General features: G+C 45.9%; 1 protein-coding gene across 5 annotated transcripts in view; it reads left to right on the top strand.

Moving 5' to 3' along the window:
* LOC120046614 (mitogen-activated protein kinase kinase kinase kinase 3-like) overlaps positions 1-16,816 on the top strand; it is a 64,531-nt gene extending 47,715 nt beyond the window's left edge. The window contains exons 13-33 of one of the 5 annotated variants that reach the window (XM_038991992.1): positions 1,999-2,077; positions 2,676-2,734; positions 4,807-4,859; positions 6,171-6,209; positions 6,818-6,877; positions 8,758-8,809; positions 9,957-10,125; positions 10,728-10,834; positions 11,035-11,076; positions 11,241-11,325; positions 11,463-11,542; positions 11,645-11,705; positions 12,029-12,146; positions 12,246-12,304; positions 12,543-12,646; positions 12,874-13,045; positions 13,137-13,205; positions 13,331-13,423; positions 13,675-13,745; positions 13,889-13,944; positions 15,260-16,816. In XM_038991992.1, coding sequence (XP_038847920.1) covers positions 1,999-2,077; positions 2,676-2,734; positions 4,807-4,859; positions 6,171-6,209; positions 6,818-6,877; positions 8,758-8,809; positions 9,957-10,125; positions 10,728-10,834; positions 11,035-11,076; positions 11,241-11,325; positions 11,463-11,542; positions 11,645-11,705; positions 12,029-12,146; positions 12,246-12,304; positions 12,543-12,646; positions 12,874-13,045; positions 13,137-13,205; positions 13,331-13,423; positions 13,675-13,745; positions 13,889-13,944; positions 15,260-15,347 — 1,716 coding nt within the window. In that variant the 3' untranslated portion in view covers positions 15,348-16,816. Of the gene's footprint in view, positions 1-1,998; positions 2,078-2,675; positions 2,735-4,806; positions 4,860-6,170; positions 6,210-6,817; positions 6,878-8,757; positions 8,810-9,956; positions 10,126-10,727; positions 10,835-11,034; positions 11,077-11,240; positions 11,326-11,462; positions 11,543-11,644; positions 11,706-12,028; positions 12,147-12,245; positions 12,305-12,542; positions 12,647-12,873; positions 13,206-13,330; positions 13,424-13,650; positions 13,746-13,888; positions 13,945-15,259 lie in introns of those variants that run through there. The other 4 variants (XM_038991993.1, XM_038991994.1, XM_038991996.1 and 1 more) reach the window with 4 other exon arrangements.
* Positions 16,817-17,172: the final 356 nt, after the last annotated feature.

Genomic DNA, 17,172 nt, shown 5'->3' with positions numbered 1-17,172 from the left:
CGGGTTGCGTCACAGCCTGCTCGGCAGCCGACCGTAAGGCGCTACAGAGGGTATTGTGTATGGCCGAGTACGTCACTGGGGCCAAGCTTCCTGCCATTCAGGACCTATGTAATAGGCGGTGTCAGAGGAAGGCCCTAAAAATGGTCAAATACTCCAGCCACCCAAGTCATAGACTGTTCTCTCTGCTACCGCATGGCAAGCGGTACCGGAGAGCCAAATTTAGGTCTAAAAGGCTCCTTAATAGCTTCTACCCCTAATCCATAAGACTCCTGAACAATGAATCAAATGGCTACCCAGACTATTTACATTGACACATCCTTTGACACGTCTTTTGTTAAGTACCTCTTTTGTAAATTAGTATGTGTTTGGTCTTAGAAGACTGGTAAAAGGAATGTCCACTGATGTGAATTTGAGCTCTCCTTAATCTGCATGTGTTGTTGCTAAGACATCTATTGCTGCCTTGCGTTGCCATGGTTTATTTGCCTGCTTTCAGTGCGGTCTGTCTATCCTGTGTTCTGTTGCTGCCGTGGAGGTTGTTGTGACTGGGTAACTATATATACAAAAGTATGTGGACAACCCTTCAAATTAGTGGATTCGGTTATTTCAGCCTCACCTGTTGCTGGCACGTGTATAAAATTGAGTACACATCAATGCAATCTCCATAGACCAACATTGGAAGTAGAATGGCCTTACTGAAGAGCTCAGTGACTTCCAACGTGGCATAGGATGCCACCTTTCCAACAAGTCAGTTCGTCAAATTTCTGCCCTGCTAGAGCTGCCCCGGTCAATGCTCTTGTGAAGTGGAAACCCTTAGGAGCAACAACGGCTCAGCTACGATGCGGTAGCCAACACAAGCTCGCAGAATGGGACCGCTGAGTTCCTCGGTTGCAACACTCACTACTGAGTTCCAAACTGCCTCTAGAAGAAACATCAGCACAATAACTGTTAGTCGGGAGCATCATGAAATGGGTTTCCATGGCCGAGCAGCCGCGCACAAGCATAATATCACCATGCGCAATGCCAAGCGTCTGCTGGAGTGGTGTAAAGCTTGCCGCCATTGTACTCTGGAGCAGTGGAAATGTGTTCTCTGGCGTGATGAATCACGGGTCAATATCTGGCAGTCCAACGGACTAATCTGGGTTGCCTAGTGCAAACTGTAAAGTTTGGTGGAGGAGGAATAATGGTCTCGGGCTGTTTTTCATGGTTTGGGCCCCTTAGTTCCAGTGAAGAGAGATCTTAACGCTACAGCATACAAGGACATTTTAGATGATTCTATGCTTCGAACTTTGTGGCAATAGTTTGGGGAAGTCCCTTCCCTGTTGCAGCATGACAATGCCCCCGTGCACAAAGCAAGGTCCATACAGAAATGGTTTGTCGAGATCGGTGTGGAAGAACTTGAACACCTCTGTGATTATTTGGAACTACGACTGCGAGCCAGGCCTAATCGCCCAATAACAGTTCCCGACCTCACTAATGCTCTTGTGGCTGAATAGAAGCAAGTCCCTGCAGCAATGTTCCATCAGCCTTCCCAAAAAAGTTGAGGCTGTTATTGCCCATGATTTTGGATTGAGATGTTCGATGAGTAGGTTTCCACATAATTTTGGTAATGTAGTGTTCAGTCCCTTCTCACCCTAAAAACCAGACTGGGTTTGAGACACCTGTAGATTGAGAACATATGAAATATACACATACGGATATCATAAGGTGAATGCACCAACTTGTAAGTCGCTCTGGATAAGAGCGTCTGCTAAATGACTTAAATGTAAATGTAAATGTAAATCTTAGAGACAGTAAGATCTATTATGATCAGCACTCTTCTTTCCCCTCAATGAGAGTGATGTTGAATGTTTTTTTACCATGTAGCAAAGTTCGCACAGGATTTAATAAGACTACAGGTATTGGACTGAGGAATGCATAATGGGGGAAAGGTTTGTTTTTTGTGCGTGATGATGATGATGATGTCTGTTAAGGTCGTATGTTTTGTTTTCTTCCGGACAGTCTCCAGTGTCTGTTCCCCATCGGATTCGCTCCACCAGCAGGAGCACCAGGGAAGGGAAGACGCTGTCTGAGATCAACTGTAAGTTTCTATATGTGTGACTAAGGGCCTGTTTCCCGGACCCAGATTGAGCCTACGCCTGGACTACAAATCATGCTTAGTTTGTGAATCGTCCGGATTCAGTTCAGTTTGTGGCTATGGTGTATTCAGTTTTATCCCAGTCTGCTATTTCTGGCACTGTGCTTAATCTGTGGTTTGTGGAGGGACTGGCACATTAAATTCTCTGCGAGTTCATGGTAATCGTACTTTAGTTAACCTCTGTCTGTCAGGATTAACATTGGCATGAGTATAATCTATGTTTTTCAGCTTCCATAGATTAATGGCTCCTCAAACCATGCTGTGAAGGACCACAGAGACACACACACACACATACCCCTGTTAAAGCACCTCAGCACTCTCACTCATCTACCTCTAACCTGCAGCTGCACAGTTAAACTTGAAATCCTACTAGAACACCAGTCGACTCCGACAGGTTAATGTTTCTTTCTAGAGTACATGGCTGATGTTCCTCTCTCTTTCCCTCCCTCCCTCTTTCTTTGTCTTCTCCCCTACCTCTATCTCTCCCTCCCCACTCTATAATTGTATCTCTCTCGATCGCTCTTTCTTCCCCCACCCCCAGTTGGCCAGGTGAAGTTTGACCCTCCGCTGAGGAAGGAGACAGAGCCCCATCATGAGCCGGTGAGTAACCTGGTCCTGCAGTGTCCCACTGATACTACTGTGGCTGAACCCTGTGTGTAGGTGACAACCTTGTGGACAGGCCCCCTTAGTTGAGACTCTGCTACAGTTTTAAATCATGCTCACAAATACTGCATATCTCAAGTCATCCACGTGATCTATCTCCCTGCACCTCTTGCTGATGTTTCAGTGCAGGGTTAACACACGGCATGCATGGCCACCCCTATTCTCTCCCCTCCACTCTCATCCCTCACTCCCTACCTCTCTTACCCATCCTCCTCTCCTGTGCTTTAATCCCTTTCTCTGATTGGATGGCATTAACTTTTGAATTAACGGGACTTTCTCATTCTGCCTGCTGAACAGCCTGACTCTGACCCGTTTTTGGACTGTGCAGAAGAGCTGTACTACACTGCGAGATCTAATCTGGTATTTTCCTCATCTCTCAATTTCTCCTTCTGGGTCATCTCTCTGCTTCGTAACGCTTAACCGTCCTCTTTCAGTTGGCCCTTTTCCTGTCTCGTTCATGTTTCTTTTCAGTGTCTACGTTTATTGGATGTCAGTAACTGTTTGTTCATTTGCGTCTGTGAAGCTGTCTTCGCCTCATTGGCTGGTGTCTTTCGTTGTTATGCCTGTCTTATGTTTTTACTGTATAGCCTTCGGCCACACAACCTGTTAGACCTCACCAGCACATCGAAGGCTCTAGAGAGGGGGGGGGGTGTGTAAGGGATGGAAGAAAACAATTTCAAGAGGGAGTGGAATGGAGGGATTAAAGGGATGTCTGGAGGGATTTAGGGAGAGTGATATCTCTGGACAGCATATGGGTGGATGAACCACCTCCTTGGGGAAAACATGTGTGACTGACTTGGACCCCTGAGTCGGTGGCCTGTTAGAGCGGGACCAGATCAAGCCCTAAGCTGCCATCACCAGTCCCCCGCTGTCTCCTCCTGCCCAAATATTATCGCTGACTCAGACCACTGACCACAGTCACCGTTAAACTTAGACCTCTTGTTCCTTTGTCACATATCCATACTGGGGAATGTATTGATGTGACGCGAGGCAGCAGGATATGGCAGTTTGTCAGCATAAGTAAGAATATGCTAGCCGAGCTCTCTCCGGCTCAATGTAGTATGGACGTGTCAGTTTGCGGTGCGTTCGCCTATAGGAGTCAGGGTCGGTCACTTGGTTGTGAAGGGGGAATACAGGTATCTATATCCTCACTGGAAAATCAATATGTCCACTGAGCTGATGGACCCGCAGTGTCAGCCAATAACAGTGTTCAGTAAAGTCAGCCGCATTGCTGCAGTGTGCACGCACACATACCGTGAAACCCGCCCTTCGCCCATACCTTTGCAGCTAGTTGTGCTGAGATGCCTCTGTATGGCCGCGTGCACTGCTACACCTTCACATAGCGTTGATGGTTTCCATTCATGTCATTCAGGTTCATCTAGCCATGGACGACATGTGTCCTAGCGGTTGGAGCGTTGGGCCAGTAACTGGCTCCGGGGTTGCCGTTGCTAACGGCAGACCCTGGTCTCCGTTCTCTGAGGGATATGCAAAAAAATATACAATTTCCAGTTCACATATGCATACACTTGTACAATAGGAGAAATATAAGCACCCACTGAACGGTTGTTGGTCTACTTGTTGCAGATCCATAGTGCATAATGCTGTCCTATCCCTTAACGTTTATCACACTTGCACGTTAGAAACATCTATCGTAAATCGAAGCGGTGTTTCTCTAAGCAACAGCAGTGGTGACCTCTGACCTGTAGTGTCCTCGGCTCTCTGTGGGCGCTCTGTCTGCCAGCCCAAAGGGTGTTACTCTCATCTAGTCAAGGTCCTGTATGGCCTGCTCATGAGTGTCATCGATGTGGCCTGGGAGTCACTGAGGTTACACCAGTCTCTGCCTTCTCTCTAAGTGTTTTTAGGTGTGTGTGTGTGTGTGTGTGTGTCTCCGCTCTAAAATAGTTGATGCCGTACAGTAGGTAACCTCAGACATGGTAACTTTCCACATTGTGTGTGTGTCATTGTGTTTCAGAAACAATGATGTCATTTTGATATGTGTATCTCTCTAGGACCTTCAACTGGAGTATGGACAGGAATCTCCAAGCCTAATGGGACGAAACAAGTAAGTCACTCATTCTGTTCCTCCCTCTCTCCGCCTTTCCTCCCCCTTCCCTATTCCCTATCTCCCTCCTCTCTTCATCTCTTCCCCTTGCCTCTCCAGCTCTCCTCTCTCCTTCTCTCAAATCAAATCAAATTTATTTATATAGCCCTTCGTACATCAGCTGATATCTCAAAGTGCTGTACAGAAACCCAGCCTAAAACCCCAAACAGCAAGCAATGTAGGTGTAGAAGCACGGTGGCTAGGAAAAACTCCCTAGAAAGGCCAAAACCTAGGAAGAAACCTAGAGAGGAACCAGGCTATGAGGGGTGGCCAGTCCTCTTCTGGCTGTGCCGGGTGGAGATTATAACAGAACATGGCCAAGATGTTCATAAATGACCAGCATGGTCAAATAATAATCACAGTAGTTGTCGAGGGTGCAGCACCTCAGGAGTAAATGTCAGTTGGCTTTTCATAGCCGATCAATTCTCCTCACCTCCCCCGATCTCCCTGCCTTGGCCTCCCCCTCTCCTCTTGTCTTATCTGTACAAAGAGATTAGCCCTAGCAGATGGTGGTGTGGTACTGAGAGGTGGCTTCCTGTCAAGAGAAAGGCGTCTGATCATTTATTTATGACACCTTTCCTGGAACGCAGCTCGGCTCAGAAGAAGTGCGCTGTAAGCACTGTGTGTGTGAAATGGCAAGAGACAAGACTCGCTGCTGCTTAAACCATGTGTATTTAGAAGGATGTGCTCCGTAAACCGGATGGGATGGAATGATAGATGGTGTGTTTTCATAAGTGTATGGAATAAATCAGGCGAGAGGATATTGAGAAGCCACTCAACTCAATACACCTATCAGATTTGCTGTTATTTGATCCCTGAACAGTTGATGTCCACATTCCTTCGCCCTTCTCTCACTGCACAGCCTCATAGGGTTTTATATTCTCCACTTCACTGTCATTCACGCCCACCTGCGTACCAAACACTGTTGCCTACACACAGCTGACCTGACAGCTTCACACATCCCCGGTGAGTGTACAGCTCTCAGTAGCTAAGGTCAATGTTGGATGGGTTGTGATGTCCGCTCAGCTGTGATGAAACTCACGTACTCTCACACACGCCAACACGCTGAATGTGTCGTCTGTGGTTTCCATGTGTTTTTGCCCTGTAGCCTTAAAGAATGCCATGTTAATTTAGGTCAACCCCCCCTCCCCCCCCCCCTCTGAGAGAGAGGGAGAGCCTTTACTCATGTCATGTCCGATTCTGTCACGGAGTTATTTTCTTTCTCCTCTCTTCTTCACTTCTCCTTTGTTCATTCCACTCGTTTTCCGACAGGAGTCTTCTCAAATCAGTGGAGGAGGAGCTTAAGCAGAGGTGAGTTAGGCCACGCCCCTCGGGGCTACACCTCCAACCGTTCTTGTACTTGATTCGCGGACGCGCCCTAACCACCCCCGCCCCCCCATCAGCCAATCAGTGTTAACGCAGGACTAATCCAGCCAATCAGTGTCACGCAAAGCTAATCTGCTCCGACTGCTGCCGTTATGGTTTGACTCTGCTTTGTTTTGTCCATTGCTGTTCAGTGCTTACAAACTGGACAGGCTGCGCTGTGTGATCACCAGACACAGTGCACTTTGACAAAGCATGGCTTATACACTGACTTAATGACTTAGTCTACGCCTTCTCATGTTAGTGTGTAGTGAAATCCCCAAGCCCTATAAGTAAGATGAGTAAAATTAGCATAATACAGCATTTAGGTTTAGTTAGCACTATTTCTGTCTGGTTCAGTTCTATAGCCATGTAGTTCTTTAAACTCTACCTTTATGTAGTTAGTTCTGCTAGTAATGTAGTGGAGTTAATTTCCCCCAGTGTCTCCTCCTCCCAGTGGGTGAAAGAGGAGAGCAGCTCTGACTTTCCCTGTTGCTGTGAGTCCCACTGAGCCCCCCCCCCCCCCCCCCCCTCCCAATCTATCTCCATCTCCTCAGGGGTCACATGACACATTTAGAGCCCGATGATGATGGTGGTGATGGTGATGAAACTCAACAGTAAGTCCTTCTCGTGTTCTAGTCTAGCCGCCCTCTCTGAGGGGGAAGAGTGAAGGCTACCTCTCCAGTTTCATTCACGCATCTTCATGCCGCCTGCCCCACCATCACGCCCCTGCTTGTCCCTCCCTTACCAAATACCCTGTCTCCGTCTTTCTCTGTCCCACCATCACGCCCCTGCTTCTCCCTCCCTTACCAATACCCTGTCTCCGTCTTTCTCTGCCCCACCATCACGCCCCTGCTTGTCCCTCCCTTACCAATACCCTGTCTCCGTCTTTCTCTGTCCCACCATCACGCCCCTGCTTGTCCCTCCCTTACCAAATACCCTGTCTCCGTCTTTCTCTGCCACACCATCACGCCCCTGCTTCTCCCTCCCTTACCAATACCCTGTCTCCGTCTTTCTCTGTCCCACCATCACGCCCCTGCTTGTCCCTCCCTTACCAAATACCCTGTCTCCGTCTTTCTTTGCGCCATCATCGCGCCCCTGCTTGTCCCTCCCTTACCAAATACCCTGTCTCCGTCTTTCTCTGCCCCACCATCACGCCCCTGCTTGTCCCTCCCTTACCAAATACCCTCTCCGTCTTTCTCTGCCACACCATCACGCCCCTGCTTCTCCCTCCCTTACCAATACCCTGTCTCCGTCTTTCTCTGTCCCACCATCACGCCCCTGCTTGTCCCTCCCTTACCAAATACCCTGTCTCCGTCTTTCTTTGCGCCATCATCGCGCCCCTGCTTGTCCCTCCCTTACCAATACCCTGTCTCCGTCTTTCTTTGCGCCATCATCGCGCCCCTGCTTGTCCCTCCCTTACCAAATACCCTGTCTCCGTCTTTCTTTGCGCCATCATCGCGCCCCTGCTTGTCCCTCCCTTACCAAATACCCTGTCTCCGTCTTTCTCTGTCCCACCATCACACCCCTGCTTCTCCCTCCCTTACCAAATACCCTGTCTCCGTCTTTCTCTGCCCCACCATCACGCCCCTGCTTGTCCCTCCCTTACCAAATACCCTGTCTCCGTCTTTCTCTGCGCCTCCGGTAGCCCTGCTTCCCTCCCACAGTTCACTTTGAGCTTTGGACTCTCTCATTAGCTACATTAGAGCAGAACTATGGAAAAGGTTCTGATGCATTTCAGGTTGCTTCCCCTAAGCAGTCTGGCTAACTGGGCTCCCATTTGCTTACGTCTGTGAGACGATGAACCGTTGTCATGTTTGGGTTCAGTGCTCACCAACTGTGCGTCGCCCCCTGCCATTCCTTATCTGTTTCCTGGTGTGTGTTCATCATTCTGTGCCACCTGCTTACATGCTTGCTGATCTCGGTGTGTGTGCGTGTTCTTTACTGCCTGTTTGCCATCTGCTCCCGATGTGTGGTTCTCTCTGCTTGTATCGTCACCCCTCTGTCGCCATAGTTGTCTCGGGGTCCTCCCAACCCTCTTGGTTTAACCCTTCCCACCTGTTTAACTCTAGTGCCACTCTGAGGTTTGTCTTCTCTCCTGGCGACTTAAACTTGTTACTCCATTTGATTGGTGCCATGTCTATGTCCGTCATGATTGAGGGGTTGATGGTGGTTACTGATTGGATCAGACTGTACATACACATTACATTGGGCCTTTGGGATATCCTGTTCAAGGAAATGCTAACATATGGTGTCAGTTGCCTGATGGTGTCATTTGACTGGTGGGGGTTGACAGACACCTATTTGTTGTCTTGTCCAACACTTGTCTGTTGTCTAACACTGCGTTGTGTGATATTAGACACTCCTGGGTTTATTCGCCCGTCACTCTGCGATGTGACACTGTTAACACTTTTTTTGAAAAACATGTTTTATAACTGTCTGTGTGGAACCTTGCCACTATCTAACAAACCTAACCCACCTCAATCTCTCCCTCAAGCAAACACAGTACCATCATGAGGCCCAAAGTCCCACCCCCACTGCCCCCCAAGGTAGGACCACTAGCATATTATCATACTGTAGCGTTTTGGGTCATAATCAGAGACTTCTACTTAGTGGAACGGACCCTCAAGCTAAATTCAGAGTTGCAAACACCAATATTTTCTCTCAAATCTAATTGAAACTATTGATGTTAAATGTTCCATTTGTTAGATGGTAAACAGACCTTGACAAATTAGTAATAATAGGGCAAGCATTAATCAACCGCTAGAGATTGTTGTCAACCTTTGTCTGTGTCTCTGTGTCTCTCTCTCTCTCTCTGTGTCTCTGTGTCTCTCTCTCTCTCTCTCTCTCTCTCTCTCTCTCTCTCTCTCTCTCTCTGTGTCTCTCTCTCTCTCTCTGTGTCTCTCTCTCTCTCTCTCTCTCTCTGTGTCTCTCTCTCTGTGTGTCTCTCTCTCTCTCTCTTACTATCTCTCTCTCTCTCTCTCTGTGTGTCTCTCTCTGTCTCTGTGTGTGTCTCTCCCTGTGTCTGTCTCTCTCTCTCTTTCTCTCTCTCTTTCTCTGTGTCTCTCTCTCTCTGTGTTTCTCTCTTTCTCTCTCTGTGTGTGTCTCTCTCTCACTCTCTGTGTGTGTGTGTGTCTCTCTCTCTCTCTTTCTCTCTGTGTCTCTCTCTGTGTCTCTCTCTCTCTCTTACTATCTCTCTCTCTCTCTCTCTGTGTGTCTCTGTCTCTGTGTGTGTCTCTCCCTGTGTCTGTCTCTCTCTCTCTTTCTCTCTCTCTTTCTCTGTGTCTCTCTCTCTCTGTGTTTCTCTCTTTCTCTCTCTGTGTGTGTCTCTCTCTCACTCTCTGTGTGTGTGTGTGTGTGTCTCTCTCTCTCTCTTTCTCTCTGTGTCTCTCTCTCTTTCTCTCGCTCTCTCTCTCTCTCTGTGTCTCTCTCGTTCTCTCTCTCTCTCTCTGTCTCTTTCTCTGTCTTTCTCTCTCTCTGTGTGTGTGTCTCTCTCTTGCTCTCTGTGTGTGTGTGTCTCTCTCTCTCTGTGTCTCTCTCTCTGTGTGTGTCTTTCTCTCTGTGTCTCTCTCTCTCTCTCTCTTTCTCTCTCTCTTTCTCTGTGTGTCTCTCCCTCTCTCTGTGTGTGTGTGTGTCCGTCTCTCTCTCTCTGTCTGTCTCTCTTTCTTTGTCTTGTCTCACTTTCTCTCCCTCCAGCCCAAGTCCATCTGTCTGCCCCAGGAGAGCCCGTCCCAGGGAGATGATGATGGAGGGGGGACCATCAAGCGCTGCCCCGTACCCGAGAGCCCTGCCCGAACCTCCTCCTCAAATGTACCCCCACGCCCTCCACCTCCACGCCTGCCCCCCCACAGACGCAGTAGCCTAGGTAACGAGAGCACACAGAGCCAGGCTGGTTCAGAGCCCGAGGGGAATGATGATGGGAGCTTTAGGCATTTCTGGGAGTGGCTTCACGCCCCGCACACAGAAGAGGAGTTGGAAGAGGTGTTGGAGGATGAGAGTAAGGCCGGCCAATTGGTAGCCCCATAGCCTATCGCCCTTCCCTGATTGGTTGTTATTCCCATCAATCAGCGTCCGTAGAGTCTCGCGCCCCATCCTTCCTTCCCTTCCTCCTTTCTTCTGTCTGTCTGTAGATCTACATAGTGCACTGTTGTTGCTGCAGTCATGTAACCCTGTCTGTCACCAAAATCCAGCCGCCTCCTCCCATCGTTGACATCATGTTCTCAGTGAGGCAATCAAAATGTAATCCAACTCTCTGAATGTAATTAAGCGTTGGGAATGCATTCTCCATTCAGTGTGTTAGCACGGTCGAATCACTTAGTTTGATTACTGTTGTAATCCCATCAAAACATACTCCATTATTGATTAGCAGTGATTAGATTCCAGCATATACTGCATGTGTAGAACTCTCTCGTGCACACACACACACACACACCGAGATGTGTGTCATAAACATGTTTCCCGCTGCAGGTAATGGATTGAACTCTCACCAGAATGGAGAGAAGGACAGTGCTACTGAGAGGCAGTCCACCATGCCCCCTAGTGTCCCCATACGGAAAGACAAGAAGGACATTACAGTAATGCCACCTGATCCCACACACTCACCTTATTAACAATGACGTTTCAATACATTCCCTTTCCTTTCACACTAGGGCATCGCCACACTGATTATTGTTGTTAAAGCCGTTCATCAGCGACCATTCGTCTAAAACGAATGTGGTCCAGTGATCATTGACCTTATCTGTCTCGCTCTTTATGCGTCTCCCACTTTTTTCAGAAGCCTATCAGTAATGGCCTCCCACCCACACCCAAGGTCCATGTGAGTATGATTCCTTCTCTACAGACACACCATGATCTTATGAACCAATGTCAAATAGGGGTTTGCCCCCTCAGATAAAGCTTTCAAGACGAGAGCTTTGAAGAAAAATGTGTTATGTTTGGCTTCCCTCCAATTTCCCCACCTCCATTCTCCTTGCTGCTCAGATGGGGGCCTGTTTCTCCAAGGTGTTCAACGGCTGCCCGCTGAAAATACACTGTGCCACGTCCTGGATCAACCCAGACACCAGAGGTAGGAAACTGGGGGAAAACGACGTAGTTTCACTTTTTGGTACATCTTTATTGTCATGGCTTATTACAGGAATCGTTGCCAAGACGATTATTTGGATGAGCATGACTAAAAGCCTCTTTGTTTCGTCGTCGTTTCAGACCAATATTTGATATTTGGTGCCGAGGAGGGAATCTACACTTTAAACCTGAACGAACTACACGAGACGTCCATGGAGCAGGTTTGTTCTGGTTGAAGGTTTCTATATTTGTTTCTTCAATGGAGGATTGTGAATGTTGTTATCAACTCTTCATTGGCTCTCTCCATCCCCGTCTGTCCCCAGCTCTTTCCCCGCCGGTGCACTTGGCTTTATGTTATGAACAACTGCCTGCTCTCTATATCTGGTAAGACCATCTTGGACCTGTGCTGTGTCTTACTTTTGTTGTTTCTTCTGTATCTAGTAATGGTTTTGCTGTGTTTGACATTTCTCTGCCAGAAAAAAGGTTAACATTGAAGAGAGGCACTTGCCTTTAAAACCTTGACTTTGGAAAATTTGGCGGCAGGAATTTCTTTGTTTAAAACATGTCTGGCCCTTCTGAAGATATAATCTTACCACGTGAAGTGTGTTTTGAAGGCAGACCTTTTCTCTTTTTCTTTACTGTGTCATAAATTGCTCTTTAAAGGTATAGAAGTCTATCTGAAAATATGCTTTTGTTATTGCTTTCAGGAAAAGCCTCCCAGCTCTACTCTCATAACGTAGCTGGTCTATTTGAGCATGCCCGGCAAATGCAGAAGTTACCCATGGCCATTCCCACACACAAACTCCCAGACAAAATGATTCCAAGGTAGGATATCGAAGGCCTCTTCATTCATTTGGGTTTGAACTTGAGGGTTTTTAGATGATACGTAGAAAAGTCATTTCTTGTTCCTTATGATCCTCATAGGAAATTTGCCATATCCAATAAGATTCCCGACACAAAAGGGTGCCAAAAGTGCTGCGTGGGTAAGTGCACATGAGTGTGGTTCACCCATATAAAAATGTATGCACACTTTGGATGATAGCGTCTGCTAAATGTATTATCAACTGCTGCATGGCGTTGTTCTTCACGTATGGTACAACTGAATAAGAGAAGTTGAGGATAGTTCTGAAATAATGCACAAGACATCATTTTTGATAGAGTATAGCTCAGAGTTCAGAGAGAGATTTGTGAGAGACCTTGAATGTGTGTGTTTGTGTGCAGTGAGAAATCCCTACACGGGTCACAAGTACCTGTGTGGCGCATTCCAGTCCAGTGTGGTTCTGCTGGAGTGGGTGGAGCCCATGCAGAAGTTTATGCTCATCAAGGTAAATCAGCGTTCGGTTCAGGTCATTCTGGGGCGGACTGACCATGTAAAGGGTTAGAATGGGACCTTTCATGTTTGGATAAACTTACCACAGTCCTGCTATGGAAAGCTGATTCGATTAGCTAAAATAGCATGCTAACGTTGTAAATTATTCCTGTCTGTACATGATAATGGGGGATTTCTTGTGTAACAGGATGCTTGATCTATCTCCTCTGGTCTCTCCTGTAGAACATCGACTTCCCCCTGCCCTGTCCCCTGGAGGTGTTTGAGATGCTGGTGGTGCCGGATCAGCAGTACCCGCTCATCTGTGTGGCTGTCAGCAAGGGCATGGAGCTCAGTCAAGTGGTCCGCTTCGGCACCGTCAACCCCAACTCAACCTCCTCCTGGTTCACAGAGGCCGGTCAGTGGCACGTGGTCACAACCATGATGATGATTATCTTCATTAGGACATTAATTGTTCTTGATGATGAGATGTTTTTCTGTCCACTCAGATACGCCCCAGACTTGTGTCATCCACGTCACCCAGTTGGAGAGGGACACCATCTTAGTTTGTCTGGACAGTACGTTTTACCCCCCCCCCATCCGCTGAACTAACCCAAATTATCTTCTTCTCACTCAAAGTAGAAATTCCAACTTATGAATATGTTACTGCAACTATTATGGATGAACTCTTTCCTGTGATCAGGGTGTATAAAGATAGTGAACCTACAAGGAAGGTTGAAGTCAAGCAGGAAGTTGTCTGCTGAGCTGACGTTTAACTTCCAGATCGAGGCGATAGGTACGTTTCCATAACCACGTCATTCACAAAGAAACCAAAGACAGGGTTATTTTTTTAATATAATTTTTAAATATTATTTCTTTATTTCAGAGACGGTTCTGTTGTGCTGAAGTTGGATATTTCCATCTGTGTATAGAGCTCTATGCAGAAAGATAATTCAATACCCTGAGAACGTTTTTCCCGTGAAGCATTTGTCTCACCTCCTATTTGTGCTTTTTACGGTTCAGTGTAACACCCACATGTCTTTGCAGTGTGTCTCCAAGATAGCGTTCTGGCATTTTGGAGGCATGGCATGCAAGGGCGGAGTTTCAAGACCAATGAGGTAAGCTGAGAGCAGTGTTAGTTGTCTGTTTGTGTCCACGGAGGGTTTATTAAAAAAAACAATGTTCAATCCTGGTTCTGTTTATAACTTGAAACCATTTAATTCTGTTGTATGTGTTTGAATATGATCCGTCTCCACCCCAGATCACCCAGGAGATCTCTGATAACACGCGGATCTTCAGCCTGCTTGGATCTGACAGGTGAGTAAGGGGGTCCATGATGCTCAAGGTCACCTTATCTGACACACCTGTCTCAAGATAGACTTACACACACTCCCACTCGTTTTTACACTGGCAATGATATTAACATGGGTGTCGTCGTGATGCCCAGTTTGTTTTCTACTGATCTACTGCAGTAGTATAGAATCCTGATTGCCTGAATTCTCTGGTGTACGTTGTTGGTTTTATGCTTGCTTGTCTCCTTAATGGCTTGTTTGATTTTGTGAATGAAGAACCTCTCAGCACGACAGTTCAGGGCAGGAGGGAGCCGCCAATCTGCCCAGGTATACTCACTGCTCCCCGGGTCACTCCAGGCCACACCTAGCCTACAAGCTTTCTGATCCATGGATGTCCCCTGTGGGGACCCTGGATTTCATCCCATCTGTGTGTGTGTGTGGGGGGGGGGGGGGGGGGGGGGTACTGGGACTCTAATGCTCCAATTTTGTCTGAACCCATTGGTTTGGAGTTTGTGATGACATCTTTTTGTTTTTAACACACTTTAAAGTAACTGTCCACTGTTTCCAGAATGTAAAATATGGCCTATAATTCATTACGAGTGAAATAGTCCTTCCAAAATGTTTTAATGAAGTATGTTAAAAAGCAGCTTTTCTGTGTTGGAATGGTGTGGGTGTACCCCAACAGCAAAATAATGTGGGGGTATACCAGTCGTTAAAAATATTAATGCAGGTATACCACAGATTGGCCAGCTCATCCTCTATGAGGAAATAGCAAGCATTTGACCTGTGCTGTAGGTGTTTTTTTTGTTTGTTTGTTATTTCTCCAAGTTATGTTTTGGCAACAAATGAGAACAGGATGATTCAACAACATTGTTTGGGTATGAGTTAACAGAATATGAACTTTTAAAAGTTAGATTTTCACTGGACAGTTACTTTAACACATCTCCCTCAATGTTTCCCCCTGCTGGATTACTCTGGTAACACCACCTACTGGGAGTAAACCTATGATTGAGGAAAGGGTACTCTGGTGGCCAGTGCATGGAAGTGTCAGGGTTTCTTATTCATAGAGTTGGAATGGATGCTTGGCAAGCTTACTTTTTTCTTGGGTCAGTGACTACTCTGTTACAGCACTTTGACCTTAACATGATGGAAAATGCCTATGGTGCTTGAGTAGTCTATTGGTAGGATTTGGGATTGTGCATGTTGGGGGGGGGGGGGGGGGGGGGTGTTGGTGTGTGAAAATGCGTTTTCTGTTTGTGAGGCTTACATTCGTAATCCTCCTGGTTCCCTCTGGGACATATATTTTCACATTGTGAGTCTGAACTGAACCTGTGTTTCAGAGTGGTGGTGCTGGAAAGCAGGCCGACAGACAACCCCACAGCAGCCAGCAACCTCTACATCCTGGCTGGACACGAGAACAGCTACTGATCACAGCATCCTGGGAACACAAGACACTACAGACAGACTACTGCTTTAGCTTCACAGGAGACCGATCCTTCAAGGGTCCACTTCCAACTTGCCTCTTACTTCCTTTTAACACCTATATTTATTGTGGCATGTAACAAAGAACTGGATGACTTCTATATGATTTCATTTTAAAATGAAGTGTTGCCACCACTGCTAGCATCTTAGCCCATACCACACAAGTGCTTAATTGACCTCTATTTAATTGTAAATATAAATGTAGTATTTTTTCCGCAGAAAGGACCCTGGCTACTCCGGGGTTGTAAAACTAAAGACTGGTCATGTAGATAGGTGTTCTATACCGGTATGGAGACTGTAAAGATTTAAAGGGGTGGTTCAGGGGGTCAGTTTGAGCACTAAAAATGACTTCTTGTTCTCTGATCATGTGATGAGGGACAGGATTGTAACCCCTCTGAAGTCTGAGCAACAAGGAAGTACCACTTACTGGTAATGTCATTCTGCACGCATCGTCATCCCAAATGTGGGAACTCCCTTTGTAGTTTGAGAAATATCTAATGGGAGATCAACCATTTCATTCTTAGCTTCCATTTATAACTCTATGAGATGAACATTTCAAACTGTTTTAATTGCAGGCTTACTTGCCAGCTAAGTTGTATGCTTTTTTTAATACTGTGGAATCACTGGTGTTAAAATTTGCACAAAAAAGTATTTGAAAAAAAAAAAAGTGACGTCGTATGTAATTGTATATGTGCGTGTAAACTTTAAGTATACATACATATGTTCTCACAAGCTGTGACACAAGGGTTGCATTAGCATAGGTCGAATTATTATGGAACGCTCACTGAACATTACTGAAATACTGTAATGAGACCGTGGAGGGAGAAATGTCAAAGGTCAAACTTAAACGGACTCCAGCGGTACGGTTTTGATCACCACAGTTTCATCATGTAATTCTCAATGGTAATATCGATCATATACACTATAGTCAAATGGACAAAACACATTCCTTACTGTTGGACTCAGTGAAGATGTCAAAATAATATGAATGTTACATTTTTTTTAATGTAATGCCAAAATGTGTTCTCGATTTATGGCCAAAATTAGTGCGGTGTCTCTACCTCGTGCAGTGTTGAACAAAAGGAAACGAGTTGTGTAGAAGAAAAAGTCAGTAAAAACACTACAAGATTCATGTTGGTTTTAATTTACACAGTAGAAATGTGTAATGATTATGGACAAACTAACTTCCTTTCTGGCGCATTACCATTTTCATATTGCAATGCACATTATATGTATATAGTGTAAAATAAAATCTGTTGGTTTTACATACTGTATAATTGCCTATATTTTGTTTCAAATGTGTAACAGATTTATGAAACAAGTTAACACATTAAAAGAAGGAACTGAAGCTTGTGTGTCTGTTTGTCGTAGAGAAATATTGATTGAAATGCAAAATAAATGTTGAATAAGTTTCACATTGTCTAGTTTGCTAGATTGCTAGCTTTGTAGATAAGTTGCACATTTTTCAAAGGGAAGAACTGTTAAGTAGGCACTATAATTTGTGTGATAGTTTTCAGACATTCTTGTTTGGTTATGACGTGGTATAACATATTGATTACGTCTTGATTGTCACAATTTAATTTATTTGCTAAAATAATTCCACTTTACATTCTAGTTTGATTTGGGGATAGAGATTTTCTTGATGTTAATGAGTATACCATATGCAAAATATATTTTCTCCATGGATATTGAAGAGATCTCAAATTGGAAACTATTACTAACTCAAAAATAAAGATAAACCGATACAGCATTTTTACAGTAGGTCAATGTC

Source organism: Salvelinus namaycush, chromosome 4 (genome assembly GCF_016432855.1).
Source record: "Salvelinus namaycush isolate Seneca chromosome 4, SaNama_1.0, whole genome shotgun sequence".
In the NCBI taxonomy this organism is placed as follows: domain Eukaryota; kingdom Metazoa; phylum Chordata; class Actinopteri; order Salmoniformes; family Salmonidae; genus Salvelinus; species Salvelinus namaycush.
The sequence above is the reverse complement of the archived record's forward strand: the minus strand, read 5'-3'. Positions and strand labels throughout refer to the sequence as shown.